At 36.1% G+C, this 20,983-nt stretch overlaps 1 protein-coding gene across 13 annotated transcripts in view; it reads left to right on the forward strand.

Annotated features, from left to right (window-relative positions):
* Positions 1-20,983, forward strand: part of LOC105490348 (dystrophin) — a 2,266,916-nt gene that overhangs the window by 1,702,135 nt on the left and 543,798 nt on the right. For all 13 annotated transcript variants that reach the window (XM_071089080.1, XM_071089088.1, XM_071089087.1 and 10 more), the window contains one exon: positions 6,680-6,834. In XM_071089080.1, coding sequence (XP_070945181.1) covers positions 6,680-6,834 — 155 coding nt within the window. The remainder of the gene's footprint in view (positions 1-6,679; positions 6,835-20,983) is intronic.

Below are 20,983 nucleotides of genomic sequence, written 5' to 3' on the forward strand. Positions count from 1 at the left end.
ACAAAAAGATCATTTAAGCAGTTGTATGTAGATGGAAGGGTGGTTTGACAGTGGAGGGAGGGAGCCAATAAAAAAGATTATTTTAGTACCTGAGCAAGAGATGATAGGGACATAAATTAAGGTAGTGTCAATGGAAGTAGAAGATTTGGATATAAGTTAAAAAAAAAAAAAAAACTTATGATACAACTACCCTGGGGATACATTCCCTGCCTCCTGCTCCAGTTGAGGACCAACATATAATCAGATTGATCCAGAGACAGAATTTTGGAGAACATTAATATTTAAAGGACAGGCAAAAAAAAAAAAAATCCTTGAAAACGAAGAGAATACAGAGGTGACGGACCCAAAGAGTGGAAGCCAAGAAAGCAGAGAACTTCAAGAAGAGAATAGTCAGCAGCACCAGTTGCTGCAAATAAATCAAGTAAATAAGAACGTAAATCTTTCCATAGGCATTGGCTTTTGGTAACTGAATCAGTTAACTATCTTCACAAATGTGAGTGGCATATAGCAATAAGCCCATATTGCCTTTCATGAGTTTACAGCTTGGGTGGGGTGGCACTTCTTCATGCTGCAGGTTGATTGGGGTCGCTCTGCTCCATATGTCACTCATTCTCCTCCTGAGATGAGTAGGCTAGCCCAGAGCATGTTTGTCTTAAGGTAATGGAGAAGTGCAAAATGGATAGCCACACTGCATAAATACATTTCAAGCCTCTGCTTGTGTTACTTCTATTAATATCCCACTGGGATTAGGCAAAGCAAGTCACATGACCAAGCTCAATGTCAAGGGCATGCTGTCTTTTGTAGGAAGAACTTCAAAGTTACTTAGCAAAGGGCATGGATACAGGGAGAGGTAAAGAATTGGGGCCAATAATTCAATTTGCCATAGTGACTTCTGTCAGAATAGTTTTAGTGGAACGACAATGGCAGAAACCTGATTTTCATGAACTGGAGAGTGGCAGGAATGTAATCAAGTTGAGATAATGAGTGAATATCTGCCTTCTAAAGAGTGTGACTGTGGAAGGAAAGAAAATGATAGAGTGCAGAATATTGTTGTTGTTGTTTAAAGATGAGAGAGACACTCATGCTTGAAGTCTCTAGAGAAGGACCTCACAGAGAGGCAAGAAGTTGGAACACACAAAGAGAGAGGGAGTATGTGGAGGAGGATCCCAGAATAGATGGGTGCCCAGATGGTGAAATCAACTTCCAATAACAGAAAAGTCGCCTCTTCCTCTGAGACTAGAGAGAAGGATGCAAGATGTAAAGTCTGATATTTCATGAAATATATGTTTGATATATTCAATTTCCCCTGTGGAACTGTAGGTAGGGTCATTTACTGTGAGATTTCTTTCAGTTCATGTTGTCAGGAATTAGTCTATAAACCACATTAGGTATTTCAAACAGAGGAAATTCAATACAGAGGACTGGCTGCTCCACAAGAATGAAGGAGCCGACAAACCCAACAGAAGACAGTGAGGCAACCCGGAGTTTAGTAACTTCAGGAAACTATTACCACCTCAAGGTTTGGGAAACCAACAAGTTTTACCAAAGCCCAGAAACCAGAACCATCGGGTGCTAATTCAACCACTATAAGGTCTGCACAGAAGGTACTGGAATTACAGAGGGAGCAGCTGTCCAGTGGGAAATGGAGACATAAAGGAGATACTGCCAAGACAAAGAGAGAAGGGGGATAATTCTCTTGTTTCACCCTTTCTCATGCTCTTCTATCTCCCACTAGTGTGTTTCATGACTTAACCTAATTAGAAGTCAGCTAGCAAGAAATCCCAGGAAATTCTGAGCTCCTATGGGAGTTAGTACATCTCAATACTGAGTGGAGTAGGAAATGGGTAGAGAATGGATCTAAGAGCAAACGACCTCTTAGTGGTTAGCTAACAGAGCTAAATTTTTCCATGAATCCCTTGGTTCATGAATGTAAATACAGTATCCAAGGAAAAATAACAAGTCCAACATGTAGAACTTTGTTCATAAACATATTAGGATCCTGTTTTATAATTTTCCAAGCAATTGCTTGATTTTGATACCTCAGGACAAGCCGGAGGCATGGGCAGAGCAAGTAACCCCATCCTAGTTTACAGATGACAAAACTGGCATTTACAAGGTTAGTGACTTCCTTAAGATCAAACTGCAAAACAATGGACAAGCAAAACTTCCTGGGAAGATGCCCTTTCATTACTCTGCACTGCCTTTTTTGAAGTTCCTTTGAGACACACTCATTAAAAATTTAAATAATAGTTCACCTGGAACAAACATTTATTTTACTTGTAGGTGAATATCACAAAACACATTTTAAAAGCAAATTTAACCAATATTCAACCTTAAAATTTTAATGATAGAGCTTTGCACTCACTTTTATCTTCCAAGTTAAAGGGAGAATTTTAGAGTTGCAGCATTTCTAGACAATGTCTATAAAACAGTGAGCTACTTGCTTTGTGTTCAGAAGGGGCTCACACTGTGGGGAATATAGTTTGACTCATTAAAATTAGTAGTAGATGTACTAGCAGTAGTGATGATGATGATGATAATGATGATGATGTTGATGATGCTGATGATTAATATTTATGTAATCCTTCGGGCATGCCAGGCACCTTTGTAAATGTTCTCCCTGAATTCTCTAAGTTAACCCATACAATCATATTTCCACATAAATATTGTTAATATTCCCATTTAGCAAAGGAGGAAACTGAGGCACAGAAAAGATATTTAACTTTCCCATTTGCCATATAACTACTAAGTGATCACACCAGGATTCAAACCTAGCAGGCTCATTGTATTGCTCAGGCTTTTAGCTACTCTTTCACTTCCTCTTCTCTTTTCTACCATGTAGGGTCAATATCACTAAAATAAGTTCTTACAAAGAAAAAAAAAAGAGAGAGAAGATAAAGTAGAAAAAAATACTTGAAATTCTTGAAATTAATTCAGGTTGTCTCATAGTTCACAATCACTTTTTCTGCCTAAAATACTGTGAATATATATCAAGCACATATTGCAGTAGTAGCATAATGGGTTTGAATATGAAAAATTTCTTTCCTGGTTGGGGAACCAACCTTTTGGGGATTTAGCATTTTATATTCTTCATAGAAAATACACACACATACACATACACACACACACATACACAAAGGCAATCTTTTTTTATAAGCTAGTGCTCACAGTATTTTAAATTTCTTCACACACCGTGATCACCACACAAGCAATTCCCTGTGGTGTACACCATTGTAAATGGAATTCAGAAAGAGAAAAGGGAGTGTGTGAAGTCTATTGTAGTTTTGAATTTACACTCCTTCTGAGGTCTGGAGTTATCCCCATAGTAAATTTCACAGCGGTAGGCAAAACCGGTCAAGGTCATGGTTCCTAGTGTGAATGACACTTGGGTAAAGCCCAAGATGGGCGGGCAGAATATTACTGTAGGAGAAAGGGAAAACATTCTGTTGTGGGGAATGTCTTTAAGAAGGGAGAAAAGAGAAAGGCTACCTTTGAGAACCTTTGTGTTTATATAAGGGCCTGAGCCCCCTCAATGTCAGTCAAGATCAGTGGGAGTTTTACTTTTTAATCCTACATCCTCACAAAACCTGGGCAGCATTCAGTGAGGGTTAGCACTCAGTCAGGATTTCCTTAGGTATAACAGTCCTAACTTTCTCTGTGAATACAATTTTGCAGAAAAATATATGGCACGCGTATTTCTGCCTTTCAAGCATTAAAGTTCATCAAAAAGCTCTGGTCTGACATCAAGACTCACTCTTTACTACCTTGTTTAGTAGGAAATCTCTCATTTAACTCTAGCTTGCTATTTCTTTCAGAGATTTTGGAAAATTCCAGGATAGGTTATTCATAATTTTAGGCATTTTTATGATCTATTGATTATGTTTTTAGATTCATTAGCACCTTCTGCATTTTATGTTTTTTAATTTTAACAGCTTTTTTGAAGTGTAATTGATATACAAAAACTGCATACAATTATATGGGCTAGAACATATGCACATAACCATGAAACCATCCAAATAGTATAACCTCTTATATCTAGACTTTTCAAATAAGAACCTATGAGTAATGGGTGGCTTCCAAGGTTATTTAACTTGCTTGAGTAAAATAAATGATTTTAATTATATATTTACTAAAAATTTTGTTTTTATTTTGTATTCCTGAGCTTATACATATATGCTCTGATATTGGTCCATCGTAAGTATTTTGTTAACAATTCACTCTTTTATAAAAGGAATTCACTTGAAAAAAAGGTAACCAAGTTATTGTTCTCAGTTTTGTGGATGTTTATGCTATTAATTAGAGATTTAATAGATGAGAGATAATAAGCTCTTCTTTTAAAATGCAAATAGCACCCTCTGGATAGTAAGGGCCAATTACATGTTCTTTCGTATCTTGGAATACATTACTTTTATCACTTTAGGTTTGGCTTAAGTGAGGAGGAGAAGGGAAGAAGTGGTAATTTTGTACCCTAGGAAATTTCTAGAAAAGGCAAGCCTTTGGCAAAAGTTCCCTAAGAAGGGCTTTCAAATAGTGTGAGGATCTGAAAAGTGGAAAATAGAAACTGCAGTGCTTGATAAAAGGAGTATGGAAGAAAAGGCAGGCATTCCACGAGGATAAATGTTAATTGTTTTGTAAGAGCAGCAACTATGTTCTGTGCCTTTAGACACTGTCCTCTGCTTTCATAGCAAAAGTCAGTGATATTGTCATTAGCTTCTTGGTAATAGTTTGGTAATCTGGATCTATTTGCTATATGCAGTAAATACTATTATTTAGTTTGATTCTAGGATGTTTTAGTTAACTGAGAAATTACCTTATATATAGATTGTATATGTTTAATAGGAGTTCAACCAAACACGCTGAAATTATGCTGAGAATACTGTTTGATTTTTATTCTGTACATATCATACTATCACAAAAGAACAAATATTAAAAACAAAAATGATTTTTCTCCTCAGAAGCATTATTTTCAATTTCTTCCATTTTGTGTTCAGCTCATGATTACGTATTCTTAGAGATAAAAAAACACAGTGTAGTTAAAAATTGTGTTCTGTTTTTTACACAAGAAAATTGTGTTCTTTTTACAGTGATTACTGTGTGCATTTGCTCTATATTGTACCATCGGAATGGTGTATTATGTTCTTTTAATGTCCCTGAATTAAACATTGACATTGTTTCTCTTTTTTTTTCTCTTGAGATGGAGTTTTGCTCTGTCACCCAGGCTGGAGTGCAGTGGTGCAATCTTGGCTCACTGCAACTTCTGCCACCTGGATTCAAGCAATTCTCTGCCTCAGCCTCCTGAGTAGCTGGGATTACAGGAGCCTGCCACCATGCCCAGCTAATTTTTACATTTTTAGTAGAGACGGTGTTTCACCATCTTGGCCAGACTGGTCTCGAACTCCTGATCTCATGATCCACCCACCTTGGCCTCCCTAAGTGCTGGGATTACAGGCATGAGCCACTGCACCCGGCCTGTTTCTCATTTTTTTACTGCTTTGGTTAATGAAGATTTTAAGTCATAGAGTGTATTGATCTTCTTTTGAAGATTGTATTAGACTAAAGTACCAAAAGTGAGATTACTGAGTCAATGGGAATAAGCATTTGTATGTCACTTGGTATCTATTGCCAAATTGTCCTAATAGATACTGTCCCCAGCAGTAACACATGAATGTGCTAGTTTTACTGGTCTTTTAAGCTTTGGATTTTATTTTTTGTTAATTTAATTGGTGTCCAATTGTACCTTTTCAATACTCTCTTTTTCTATTACTTGAAAGTTAACTTTTTTCTTTTTAAATAAAATCATCCTACTCTTTCTCTTGTTTCAACTACCTGTTCCTGTTCCTCTGTCTATTTATCAATGACTTAACCCATTGTATTAAATTTGATATAACTATCTTAACAATTAGTATTATCTTAATGCTTAGAAGCCTCCTCTCTGCACTTGCAGAAATGTTTAATAGAAATTTCAGGTTGATATGCTTCGAGACAAACCCTACCATTAATCGACTTCTTTCTTTGAAATATGTTTCAAGTGATTAGATAGCAAGTTTGAAAACACTGAATTACCAAAGACAAACAACGAAGAAAATGTAGGTGATTTGGTTTAGCAAGATTCTTATATTTTGATGTTTATTCCAATTTTAAAGTAGGATATTCTAAAAGTATTTTGATCCTTCAAAAAGTTCGTAACTAGAATAACAGTACTATTCTTCTGTTGTTCAGTATTTTCTGTATGCACGTTTAGTTGAACGCCAGTAGATGGCACTAATTACATAAACGACTCAACAAGTTAATGAAGAGGAAAAGAAATGTATGAGATTTTTTTCGGTTCAAATGTTGTTATATGTTACATAGTCAACAATTATATATGAGCTTATTTTTGTAGTTTTTTTCTCTTGTGATAAAACAATTAAGCCCACTTTATTGCCAATTAATTGCTACTAAGTTGAAATAATTGGTACTGGTTGTTGCTCAAGATGCTGCATTTGAAAAGTTTGTCCTGAAAGGTGGGTTACCTTATACTGTCATGACTGACTAAATCAACATGGTAGGTTAAAAGCAATCTAATATACGTATTCTGACCTGAGGATTCAGAAGCTGTTTACGAAGTATTTTAAGACACTCCCACTGGAGATTTCAGAAAAAAACTGACATTCATTCTCTTTCTCATAAAAATCTATAGCAGTTGGCCAAAGACCTCCGCCAGTGGCAGATAAATGTAGATGTGGCAAATGACTTGGCCCTGAAACTTCTCCGGGATTATTCTGCAGATGATACCAGAAAAGTCCACATGATAACAGAGAATATCAATGCCTCTTGGGGAAGCATTCATAAAAGGTATGAATTACATTATTTCTAAAACTACTCTTGGCTATAATAATGGGGTGGTGAAACTGTATGGAACATGAAGATTTGTTTTTCCAATCCAGCTAAACTGGAGCTTGGGAGGGTTCAAGATGATAAATACCAACTAAACTCACTGACTTGGCTCAGACTTCTATTTTAAAAATGAGGAACATAAGATCTCATTTGCCCATTGTCACAAAAGTAGTGACATAACCAACAGATTAAACAAAAAGCAAAATACTGATTTATAGCTAGAAGAGTCATTTATCAGTCTACTTTGAGAACTCTATCCAAAGTCCAAAGAATTATCTTTCTATCTTATCATGGCACACACTGCCTTACCTGTTATTTGATAAATAAGTCACTTTGGGATTCTTGATGGAGTTATAGCTGTCCATGGTATCATCCTCGTGTCTCACTCCACACACCCAATGGGAAAATTTGTGGAGGGTAATATGACTCATCACTTCATTTCCCATTATATATCTATGGAAATTAACAGCTCTTATAGACAGTATCTCCTCAAACTAAGCTTTGTACCCTTATTATACCTCTCTTGATCTCTAGTGCTTTTTTCACTAGCATTTATTCCAATTATAAATAAAAATATAAAATTATGAAACTAATTGTTAAATATTTGTCCTTTAAATTAATCTGAATGCCATGAGGACAGAGATTTTGTCTTTCCTATGTGATATATCCCCAGATCCTGAACCACGTGATATAAAAATTGGGAGCTAGTAAATGTTTTTTGAATGATGATTCCCTTTGCAGAATGTACAATTACCTTGTGCCAGCTGAAAAAATAGTACCTGTACAACATGAGGAAGACCATGGTGAAAAATAGTTGAGTTCCAAAATATGACATCAATTACTGAAAAAATAAGCTCAGTGATTTTTAACGAGAAGTAAAAGCCACCATTGGGGCCAAAACAGATTTTGAACTAAGAGCAGGAAGTCTTAGGAGAAATGAGATAATGATATATAGAAATTAAGAGACCAACTAAATTTTGAAACTAAGCTAGACATTAGACAGTAAAAACTCCTATGAAGCTGAATTTAAGCTAGTGACCCTGGAGAATAGAGCAACTCTAATCCTGAATTCCAGACAGTAAGTGTATAGATGGAAAAGAACATGGAAAAGAAGATTCAACCTAAAGTTGGAAAGTTTTAATTGGAGCCCTATGAAAAAGACCCCGATGGAGAAAGGGCAAACTTGAATATGGAACTGATATTTGGAAATTTTCTCATAGTAACTACTTTTTCTCAATAGCAAGACTTGGACTTTCTTCTCAAAATACAGATCTTGTATGTGTTCAATTAAACAGGGACAGATTAGGTTCAGGAAGAATTATTCACATGGAATCAATTGGTATCAGAGAGTCTACCATTAGATCTTAGTGGGAAATATCTGCTTTCCAAAGAGAAGCCTTTTTGGAAAAGTCAATTAAAGTCAGAGATTAATTTGATGAGTTTAGGGAATATAAACTAAGGAGCCAAGAAAAAAGCTTGCTCATGGTATGAAACTAGAGCTTCAGGACACTGGTCTATTCTATCTGTACTACTCTTTCTGACAGACCCCTCTCTTCATTCTCATGCTCCTTGATGGCCCAAGCAACTCTTTCAGTTTTTAAAAAATTGTTTTATTAAGGTCTTTGGATTCTTCATGGGAATGACTTCCAGTTGATATTTTTTGGCTTGTTTCCAAAAAGCTATCAGCTAAGGAATGCATATAGTTACTTCCCCTGTGGGTAAAGTAAATTAGAATTTTAGAAACCAACTCACATTTTTGGCCTGTAGAGAATCTGCAATTCACCAAGCTACTTCTGACTCATGTCTATAAAGTTCTTCCCTGTTCTTTTCTCACTTCACATGTACCCTGTACAAGAATTCATCCACTTGTATAGTTTCAGTCTGTTGATGACTATCCATCTATAATTCCAGCTGAGAATGATCTTTTGAGTTTTAGACATATAGAGATCACTGCTTTCTTTCTATGTTAATGTCCCACAGGAACTTCACATTGAAGAGGTCCAAAGCTAAACTCATCTTTGCCTTCTTCCAATCTCTTTCTCCAAATGCAACCTACTTCTGTTGTCCTTGTCTTAGTCCTTTTTGTGCTTCCATAACAGAATACCACAGACTGGGTAATTTATAATGAACAGGGATTTGTTAGCTCATATTTCTGGAGGCTGGGAAGTCCAAGATCAAGGAGCTGGAATCTGGTAAGGGCCTTCTTGTTGTGTCATGATTCCATGATGGAAGGTGGAAGAACAAAAGAGAGAAAAAATGGGACCAAACTTGCCTTATATGAAACTCACTCCGACAATAATGATGCTAATCTGTTCATGAGGGCAGAACCTTCATGTCCTAATCACGTCTTAAAGATCACACTTACTACTGTTGCAATGGCAATTAAATTTTACCATAAGTTTGGGAAGGGACAAACACTACACCATAGCATTCTGCCCCTTTTTCCCCAAAATTCACGTTCTTCTCAATGACAAAATACATTCACTTCATCCCCAAAGCCCCAAAAGTCTTAACTCATTTCAGCATAAACTCAAAAGTCCAATCTAATATAAATTAGATATAGGTGAGACTCAAGGCACAATTCATCTTGACTCAAATTCCCCTCCATCTCTGAGCCTGCAAAATCAAATCAAGTTCATCCCCTCACCCCCTACCCTTCCCAGCATCACGTAACCACCAATCACAGAAAGTTTTATTGATAGTCCTGCTCTAGATTATCTTTGTCTATGTTCACTTTAGCTATTTATCCTAGTGTTCCATTATTGGAACACTGAGCATGTGGGAGTTATTTATATTCTACTGTTCAAGGTCATCATCAAGGTCTGATTGCAAAAATTCAAAAAATTACAACCTTAGGCATAAATGGGTTAAGCAGTTTAGAGTACATTTATAATAATTATTTACTACACTACTTCAAAAAACTTATTGCCTCTATTTGTAAATAGTGTTGTCTCTACACAGGGGTTTGTTGTCATGCATTTGCTTGTTTCTGCCTGATTTTTTTCTATTTATACATTTTCTTTTTTATTTTTATTTTTATTTTTTAACTTTTAAGTTCAGGGGTACATGTGCAAGTTTGCTACATAGGTAAACTTGTGTCATGGGGGTTTGTTGTGCGGATTGTTTCATCACCTAGGTATTAATCTTGGTACCCATTAGTTATTTTTCCTGATCCTCTCACTCCTCCCACCCTCCACACTCCAATAGTCCCTAGCGTGTGTTGTTCCCCTCTATATGTCCATATGTTCTCATCATTTAGCTCCCACTTATAAGTGAGAACATGGGGTATTTGGTTTTCTGTTCCTGTGTTAGTTTGATAAGGACAATTGGCCTCCAGCTCCATCCATGTCCCTGCAAAGGACATGATCTCATTCTTTTTTATGGCTGCATAGTAATCCATGGTATTTCTGTTGGTCTCAAAAACTACAACTATGACAGGATGGCACTTTCACTTTTGTTGTTATATTAAACTCATCTTAAAAAGGAAAGATTAATAATATCAATATTTGGGTTATGGAGAAAAAGTATCTCATATCTTTGAAAAAGTTCTGTAACTACAGCTTTTTTGGTAGGAGGGATTCTGTGGAAAGCATTCTGATTGCATCATTTCTCATAGTTCAGATTAGACACCATTTTACTATGAAACACTTATGTATTGACTGCACTGAGACTTTCAGTCATATGGAGAAACCTAGGCAAAATTTTTATATACTTGGAAGAATATTTAAATTAGTAATAAAATCTTTAGTTTTAAACTGTTGAATGTTAAATAAGATATAAAATGTACTTGAAAGAAATTTACTTTGATATCAGTCACTGCCATGTTGTAGTTTCAAGACATAATAAAAAAGTAAACTAATGTTTATATTTTGCTGTTTAAGTTTATTAATATATCAGATGAGTCTTCAAATTCTACAGTGGCTTTTGATAGGATCATTTTTATTTGTCATCTTACATAGAATAAATATAAATAGCCATTTATGCTTAAAAGGAACGAATCTATTTATGGAAAAAAAGAGAAGCCTGCTTCTCAACTAAATTTTACAGTTTAGAAACCCAGATCTGAACATAGATTATTGTTGTGACCTATGTAGGAAAATATTTTGTTTTCCTTATCATATTCTTTATAGAGTCCATGTTAACATATAAAGCCAGAAATGTGAGCCTCTGCAAGTTCATTTCTTTGTCTTCAATTTCTGTGAATAGATACGAATTTGTGAATAAGATAATATTAGATGTGATATTACAAATTATTGTGAGAAGCCTCTAAGGATTAGATTTCAAGGACTGCCATCCGGCTGATGACTTTATGATGACACTGTCATGAGATTTCATTTCCTTATTTCTATTCCAGGATCACCCTTTAAACAAGAAATAAGCATTAACTCTGAATTGTCTGTTTGTAGCTGTATGAGGGCTTCCACAACTACCAACTAGCCAGGTACAAACTCATCAAGCAGAGACAGTCCTTGCATCAGAGGGTTAAACATGCCTAGAAGTTCCTTAGCTAAGCTCTCTGATACTAAAAAATCCCTCTAGGTTCTAAGAAAGATTCAGCATATACATGTGTGTACATGTATGTGTGTACACATGTGCATATATATGTATATACATGCATATATGTGTGTATGCATATGCACGCATATACATACAAACACATTTTCTTCCATAAAATAACATCTCAGTATTCTCTGTTCTTCCTAATGTTTTATATTTTAATGATCAAAATTAATAGTTGATCATCTAAAAAAATTTTGACCTGTTTTCTCCATCTTTGACAACCTTGAAGGCACTTGTAAGTCGCTCTTTGCTTCTCTATTCCTAGGTCCTTTTTCCTCTTCACTTCATTGAAACAAGAAAAGAGAAAACAATTGAACCCTATTTTGTGTGCAGCAAGGAGCTACTCTGGTTAAGCACTAGATCTCTTTTACATTCTCTAACATGTTGTTTTAGTAATTATTCTACTTTCTTTTTCTGGGATATTCGATTTCTTCTTTCTTTTTGCTCCTCCCCTTTAGCAGGCCAACATACTCAAGTCTCCCTCATCCTAAAAGAACTTTTTTAGTATATCATTTTCTTTCTATCCAGCTGGGCTTGCTTCTCCTTACTATATCGTTTATTAAGCAGTGGTTGACATTACTGTTTCCTGTTCTTTAGCTACTAGTTATATTTTGACCCCCTCCAGTCTCACTTCCCCAGCACCACCACTTTATGAAAACAAGGACTTACTAAGATCATCAATGACTTTGTAATAGCTGATTAGTGTATTTTAATTCATCCATCTACTTGACTACATTTTAACATTGATCCTGTTGGTAAACTCTGCTAGTCAAAACTTTATCCTCCTTGGTTCCCAGAACAATGTTATCTTGAAACAATCTCTTATTTCTTTAATCACATAATAATTGTGAGGTGCTTGGCACAATGCCTAGCACGTAGTAAGAACTCAGTAAAATATCATCTGCCATCAACATCATAAAAATTAATTTACTTACTCAACAAATACTTTTGTATGAAGTATGTGCTATGTAGGCCCAGCAGTTGGTACTTGGTATAGAGCAATGAAAAGCCCTACCCTCGTAAAGCTTATATTCTGGGAAGCAGAAGTTGGGAGACAGACACTGACAAATAAAAATTAAATACATGATGTGTCAGATGGTCATACATGCAATGTGGAAGAATAAAGAGGAAAACAAGTGGAGAGAGAGAGAGAGAGGTGGAAGAGGAGTGCTGCCATGAAAATGTGGTAATCAAAAAAGGTCTTACTGAAAAGGTGGCACTTAAGCAAATTCTAAAGGACCTGAGGATGTGGGCCATATGTATAACTGGGGGTAAAAAAGTAGTCCAGGAGGGTCCTAATAGGTGAAAATGCCCCAAAGCAGAAATATTGTTGGTATGTTGAAGGAACCTTAAAAGGGAGATCAGTTAGGCAGAAAAGGATCAAGTGAGCAGGAAGGTAGTTGACAATAAATTTAGAGGGGTAACCGGCATCTGATTATATTGGCCTTTTAGGCCTATGGGCTTTAGTTTTTAATCTGAATGAGGTGGGAGTTATTGGAGGGTTTTGAATGGAGGAATGGCTTGTTTTGTCTTGTCTGACTCCTCTGTTATAATAGACTAAACAGAAGTAGTGAGACCATTAGGAAACTGTTGTCATAATTCAGTCAAGAGATGACTGTGGTTGGGATCAGAACGGGAGAGGTGAATGTGGTGAGGAGTGGTTGGATTCTCCTATATTTTGAGTACAGAGCACAAAAGATTTTATAATGGAATAAATGTAGGTACGAGAGAAAGAGAAGAGTCAAGAAGACTCAAGAGTTTTTAGCCTGAGCAACTGAAAGATGGGGTTATCTTTTACTGAGATGGGGAAAGCTCCAGGAGTAACATATTTTGGGAGGAAGATGTGGATATGTTACATTTGAAATGCCTATTATACATCTAGGAGGAGATGTGTGTAGTAGATAGCTGGATATACAAATCTGAAGTTATGGGGAGTAGCTCAAGATACAAAGTTGGGAACTGTAACAATGATCAGTGCAAGTTCTCTTTCCTCAATGCAATTTTAAATGTTGATGTTCCATTCTTAATTCTCTCTCTTCTTTCTCTCTACACATTTTGAGTAGCTTTGTCTGTTGGCTTCAGCTAACATTAAGACTCCTCAGTGTCAACTTCCGTCTTACACTCTTTTCCTAATTTCCAGAACTGTACTTTCAGCCATCTACCCTACATTACCACCTGCATATGCTACAGGCTCCAAAATGTGTCAAATAGAATGCATTATCTTGCCCCTAAAACAAAGTTAAATTTTCTGTGTTTTCAGTGTGGTGTGATTGCCTAATTTAATTGTCTCTACAACTGGAAATCTAAGAATAACCTTCTACCTTTCTCTTGATCTCTCTTTCCCAATCTACTGACACATGTATTAAATTGGCTTCCAAATTCTGTGAATTCTACTTCAAAAATTGCTCTAGAAACAATTGTCTCTCTTTATCCCTATTGTCACCTCATCCTAAAGCCTCTTCATCCTTCGTAGATTTCTGGGAGATTGTAACGAACTTTTCTCTGTTCTGCCAGTTATCAAGTCTTTACACTCATTTGACATTCACACCAGCCTTGGATCTGTCTCCCTTCAAATGAATCTTCTTGCTTCCCTTTGATTCCAGTGCTCTTTTTTTTCCCTCCTGAGACTTGATGCATGATATTTACATGTATGACATATTTCCAAAAGCATTCTCAAATATTTCTGAAAGTAAAAACAAATAAAAAAGTAAAACATTTTCCTGGGAAGAAAAGCAAATAGTGTTATATGTTTTTGCTTGTTCATTTGTTTGTTTATTTAGGAGAGGGACAAGCATTTGAACTTCATAAAATTCTTATATGCTGTATCTACAAATACTGTCCCTTGGCAATACAATTTTAGAGTTCCTTTTCTGGAACTACTTGAGGACTGTTTTATGATCCTCAGCAGACTGTTATATTATTTTATAGCCATACCTTGTATTTGCTGAGTAATTGTACTCAATAATTGTTTGTAAATTGAATGAAACAATTCATCAGATGTTGAGCACTGAATGGCTTTGGATTATTTCCAAAAATTTAAAGGATAAAGATTTGCTGCCTTCAAAGCTATGTACAAAAATATGATAGAATGCTAGCAGGATATTTGTTTAAAATACAACCTTTATTACATTGGGGGCTGCTCATAATATATATGTGGCACATTTTATTTAAAATATTAAAGTTCCTGGCTGGACATGCACCCATAATCCCAGCCTTTGGGAGGCCGAGGTGGGGGTGGGAGGATCACTAGAGGCCAAGAGTTTGAGACCAGCCTGGGCAACATAGTGAGATACCATTTCTACAGAACATAAAAAAAAAAAGCCAAGTTTGTAGTCCCAGCTACTTGGGAAGCTGAGGCAAGAGGATTTCTTGAACCTAGGAGTTCAGTTCAAGGCTGCAGTGAGCTATGATCATGCCAGTGTACTCCAGCCTGGGTGACATAGTGAGACTCCATCTCTTAAAATTAAATTAAATTTAAAGCTACAAATGACCCCAAAGCCACCAGTTCAACCCTCTCAATTTTGAATACCCTATTTTAAATCCCTCTTATGCAAAATATACCTTCTAGTCCATTTTAAGGACTGAGAGGATTTGGTATATTAAAAAATTCAATCCATTATCAACTGCTTTAGGTACACTTAGCAGTATGAGAAAGTGTCTTTCTGCTCTTTAGGAGAGAGTTGTATGTATAGTTATAAGACAATCCCATTTTTATATTGCTGAGACCCAAATCTTCCCAGCTGATTATGAAGCATAAGAATTCTTCGGAGGTTGAAGTGAGCTGAGATTGTGCCACTGCACTATAGCCTGGGTGACAGAGCAAGACTCTGTCTCAAAAATTAAAAAAAATTCTCTCCATTCTACAATAGGATAATATAACATCTATTATGTGAAATCTTGGGGCTCTGGGCCAGGGAGTGTCATGATCCATATGGATCTAAAAGGTTCATAGTGGTAACAGCCTGCTTCATTTTATGTCATCTCCTTTCAAGTAATTAGAATGTTTCTAGCTTGCAGGGATTGCACACAAAGGGAGACATTTGGAACCATGTCACTGGTGATTTACTGGTGTGGAAAATTACCTGGTGATGTAGCCAAGTAGCCATTTTCATTCTAACCCAGTCCTACAGTCCTGAACTGGGCTGAACCAACACACCAAAATATATGCTTAGAAATACTCCTATGTATCAGTTTTCCCAGGAAAAACAATAGTATTATAGAAAACTTACCATTGTTTCCTAATAAAAAAAGTATAGGATACCAACAGACTGTTTTTTGTTCATAAATTTAATATTACAGTATCAAATATTAAAACGAATGGGAGAAAGTTTTTCTTATTCGGTTTAATTGAACCATTAATGTTAGCTATAATACCCATTATGTTACTTTTCAATTATATTTTTATTTTTTATTTTATTTCTATCTATATCATTCTCAGAAAGACTTCTTTAAAACATTCAATAAAAATAGAATTTAGGTAGATTTATTTTTAGAAAGTTGAGTTGTTTTGATAAATGAATACAGTCATCACTTGACTTAATTTTTATCTGTACAATTCTAGAAATCTTATAGTTTTGGGATCCTTTGGCTTTATTCAGTATATAATAGGGATCTGTTTCCTTTCTATAAATCATTAATTCAAATGATTTCTTATATTAAAAATGTTTGGACATATAGGTATTAATGAGTTTTATGAAATCTAATCTTTCTAATTTCCCCCTAAAAAGGGATGTCATTTAATCAGTTCTAGGTTGTGATCAATAGCAGAATTTTTCTTTTTTTTTTTTTGCAGCCCCCTTTCACCCAGTAGGGAAACCTGGTATCATCCTTGACTAATTGCAGCAAAAAGCCCGGCTCAGGTCCTTTGTCTTATACAGAGTGTTTATAGATTCTTGAGCCCAGCAGAATCTGAACTCCTGGCTACTGCTACCTACTTCCCAGCCCAGGCCCCCAAAGCCCTATGTCTACAGCCCCGTGCACCACTGTGTGTTTTTGTGGCATTTCTGAAGCACAGAGCTACTTAACTTGTTTCTAAGCCCAGATTGTGCCTTTTTGATTTTCTATTTTGGTATTTTATCTACCATTTTTCTGTGTTTGGAGGTTTCTTCTATATTTTGAAATAACTTCTTTCCTTTGGTACAAAGTGATTCTTATTGTAGAAACTATCAAAAATGTACAAATAAAGAATCACTCTCAACATTCTTAGCAGTTCCTTCTATCATAGTTTTGCAAATATATTATTGCCTATTTTTATTTTACTTACTCCCTGTTTATTAACAGTTAAAAGCATTTTCAGATAGTTTTCAATTTTCATTTAAAAAATTCTTACCACATTTTTATTAGGAAAGAAATGGACAGGTGTTATCTTTTCAATAAAAAACATGGGGGAAATAATTTCTTGAAGTACCTGGTGACATTCCTCCAGCCAATGTTTTATGTTGTGGTCATTCTGTCTGTCATCAGTATTCATAGAAAGAGATGAAAATTATTTAAATGAACTGCAAAATCAATTCCCCATTCAAAGCAGTGGTTGTGTGTTTCAAATATCTTCTAATAGTCAGTTTCACACTTAGCTTTATCAAATTCCTAATTATGATACTCATTACATCACTCTGTGTTCAGTCAGTGTGTTTATGCCACAGAGCAATTAAAGCAAATCAGGTGAACCAAATTCAATCACCTTTGTAGATAATAACCTACATTGCTTAAACTTATGGCCACTCATACAATTACTGATGGATTGTCTTTTTCTTTTATATTGCCAGTATTTTAAATGTCCTAGTGAAGTTGGGTTAGCTGTTGAACTTCAACTTTCTCACAACCTATTTTTTAAAATGTATAAATGAAAAAACCCTCCATGAAATGATCAAATACAGTTTTCATGCTGGGACAAATTAGATGAATAATAATCATAAATTCATAATAATTATTTATGATTTTATGTTTTTATAGTGAGATATGTTTTATTGAAATGTGTTATATAAGTGATACCTAAGTTTCCTATTAAAATAGAAATGCTAAAATGGCATTGTTCTTTTTAGCTATGACTCTAGCTGTTGACATCTACTTAAACAGCACTGTTGTTCCATCCCAAATCTGCAACTCTGAGGCCTATGCTCCCTTCACTGCTGTCTAATGGATAGCTATCAATTTGGAAGGAGGTTTCTGGCAGCTATTCCCAGTAATCTAATCTCAGCTCTGTCCTCTTCAATATTTTCATCTGTGACTTGGATGAAGACATAGATAACATTCTTATCAAATTTGCCAATGCCACAAAGCAGGGAGAAATAGCAAATATAGCAGACAAGAACATCAGAAGCCAAAAAGTTTTCAACAAATTGGACTGGTAGGCTGAATATTGAAAGATGTAATGTAAATGCAAGGTGCTACATGTGGGTTCAAAAAGAAATGTAAAACAAAAACAAAACCCATCTAACTTAGGCTGGGCTCCCTGGAAATAGGCTAAGAATAGAGAGTTGTATGCAAAACGTTTGTTGGGGAGCGTTCCCATGAGATACATATGTAAGGTTGTAAGATAGGCAAGATTGCACAGATGAAGAAATGCAGTGCAGCCTGCAGTCCATTGAGGCCTCATCAGATTTTCAGGGGAGTTTTGGAAATTGCAGGGCCCTTTAGAGACACGCTGAATTGAAGCAAGGGATCTGGACCTTTGTAACCCAATACTAGAAAGTTAATGGTCCTGGGTCACCCCATGGGAGAGGGCAGACTGGAGCAAGATCATCACCTATGACTGAAGGCAATTTCCAGGGAGGAAGGCAGCTGTGAGCTGTTAGTAGTCAATATTCCAACCAGGTAGGGCATGAGGTCTTGGCAGAGCATCAATGTACCCACTACCACAGTGTTACCCAAAGTATGATCCTCTGACTAGCAGCATTGGTATCACCTATGAGCTCACTAGAAATGTAAATTTGTAGGTCCTACCCCATCCAACTAAATCAGGATCTCTGGGGATGGGGCTTGGGGAACTTTTAACAAGCTTTCAGGCCTCCAAGTTATTTCTATGCGTATTAAAGTTTGAGAACCACTGCCCTACACCAACCAAAATCATTCCAAATATGGAGATAACATAGTGGTTTTAGCAACAATAATTTCTTTCTGTTTCTCTCTTCTCTTTACACACACACACAACACACAATGTGATAGAACAGTGGGAAAGGAAAGCCAAAGGGGATCTTAGGCTGAATAAATGTAAGCATATGACCTAGTCCTAAGAACGTATATTTCAGCTTAATAGAGACAGGAATATTGTTATAAAGCTGTCCAAAGATGGAACAGACTGCCCTGTAAAGTTGTAGAAGTATTCAGGAACAGGTTGGTGATACCTTGGTGGTCGTATGGTATAACATCCTGATCTTCACATACTCATCATCTGGAGTAGGAGATTTCTTTTTCCAAATGGGGTTTCGGCAGAACTAGTTCCATTGTATCTTAATAAGTAATGACTCAAAGGGTTCTATGGATGAAAAAAATAATTAGGCAATATCAAGTTAAATCAAAGCAAACAGACTTCTTTCCTATAGGACTAATCAGACCCTTTATTACAGTGCATGCTTGGTGAATCAACAAAGTATGTGTATTTATGCAAGTATGGGGGGAAGGGATAATCTGTGTAGTATGCATCCCTTCTAAAAGTTTGACCATGAAAACAATTTCTCAAGAATCTTATACAACACTATAGTATCTGGTCCAATACTATGTGTAGAACGTGCACTCAGTAAGTGTTTGTAAGATAGATAGCATAGCATATAGGCCAGGCCACTGAATGGAAATCATCTCACTGTGATTACCTGAATAGTATTCTCTAGTGCCATTAGCTCAATTCTTCACTTAAGCATAAGCCTATACATTTCTCATACTAACCAAGAGAATTTGTGTTATGTGAATTTTGACTCTATTCAGACGTTTTTTTCTACGACTCCTCCAAGGCTGTTATTCTTACCTCATATTCTGATAGAAGTTTAAGAACTTTTTTCTGGGAGTATTGATTAATTAGCTAGATAGATAGAGACAGAAAGAGGATAGAGATTGATTCTCTGGCAGAGCCTATTTGAATCATATTGAATCTTTTTTTCCCTGCGACTTCCCGCAAGGAGGATGGAGGAGAAATTATTTAGAAATCCACAGAAGTAATCAGGGATATCTTCAGTAAAAGAAGCTATACTTAGTAAAGTCTCTATTTTAGCAGATAGCAGTAAACAACAGAGGCGATAGACAATAGAGTCTATTCAAATTGCTGGGATCTGCTAACACATTTTTCTTTTCCCTGAAACAAATGCCATTAACCCTCCTTGACACTCTATCTTCATCAACATTTTAATAGAATGGAACTAACTCATGATTTTGAGGATTTTTCCCCCACACAAAACCTATAAACCACACCGTGTTAATGATTACTTTAGCCTAGTTGCTAGCTTGCTGCTGGTAACAGTAAAACTTGTCCTGGCAGGTAGGCAATTCCAGAAGCCCAGCCAACCGCTTGGTGTGTGTGAATAAACCTCCGTATACTTCTCATGCAGAGTAATCCTGGCCAACCCTTAACTCTTAGCAACTATTCCTGATGGATGGACCTGGTCTACTCTAAAAAGAGGCCAAGGTCCTTTAATAGTGCAGTTGTAAGAACCAGAATTGAAAGTCATAGTTCTAGCAAGATTTTGCAGACTCCTTGGCAAACCAGTGGCTTGGGACTCATTCTTGACTTCAAGCCATTAATTGATATGGTAGGACAGCTTCCTTGGGCTGGGTTCTGCTCCCTGGGATATGCGCTGTTTGCCAAATGAGTAGCAGGTGGACAGACATCTTTACAATTTGCTGACCCATATTCTAAATGAACATGACATTTTATAGGTCTGAGTTAACCTAGGAAGTCACTAATTTCAATATCAAAATATTTATAACTGAGATAAGGATACTGAGGCACAGAGAGTCTGTGACTTTCCTAAGTTCAAAACACCAGCTTGTGTTAATTCTGACACAGAAATTCTTGTATTTGCTGTCTGTCTCCTTTTTCTTTGTGTGTGTGTGTGTTTACATTGCAGCATCATTTATATGATGTTACGTTCTGTAATTTATTGAGAATTTTCTCACATACAGTGATGTGTTACTTTTTAAAATTTCAAATAGTTCTAGTAAGTCTTTTCTACTTTTATTAGCATATTAACGTACTGGCTCTAAGAGGGCATCTCACCACATCTTTGCCATTCTTCCTTGAAAGGCAAGTTTCTCTCCATCTTCTTTTTTGTATTCCAAAGTTTTGCTAAAGTTTGCTTTTGAAAATGGGTTACCTGGCAGAGATTTATTATTCTAACTTTGAAAGTAGAAGTCAGAATCAGACAGTGGCGGTTAAGTATGCACTACTGTGATTACTATATAATGAAAGTATCTATGGTGATAACACTGATACTGACATGTATTTGCCATTTTCTAATTAAGGGCTTCAGTAAAAGTTAAGCACTCACTCTTTGCCAGATACTGCAATAGATACTGAGCACAGTGAACAAAATTCTTCATATACATATATATGAGTCTA

The sequence above is a fragment of the Macaca nemestrina genome, chromosome X (assembly GCF_043159975.1).
Source record: "Macaca nemestrina isolate mMacNem1 chromosome X, mMacNem.hap1, whole genome shotgun sequence".
Lineage (NCBI taxonomy): Eukaryota > Metazoa > Chordata > Mammalia > Primates > Cercopithecidae > Macaca > Macaca nemestrina.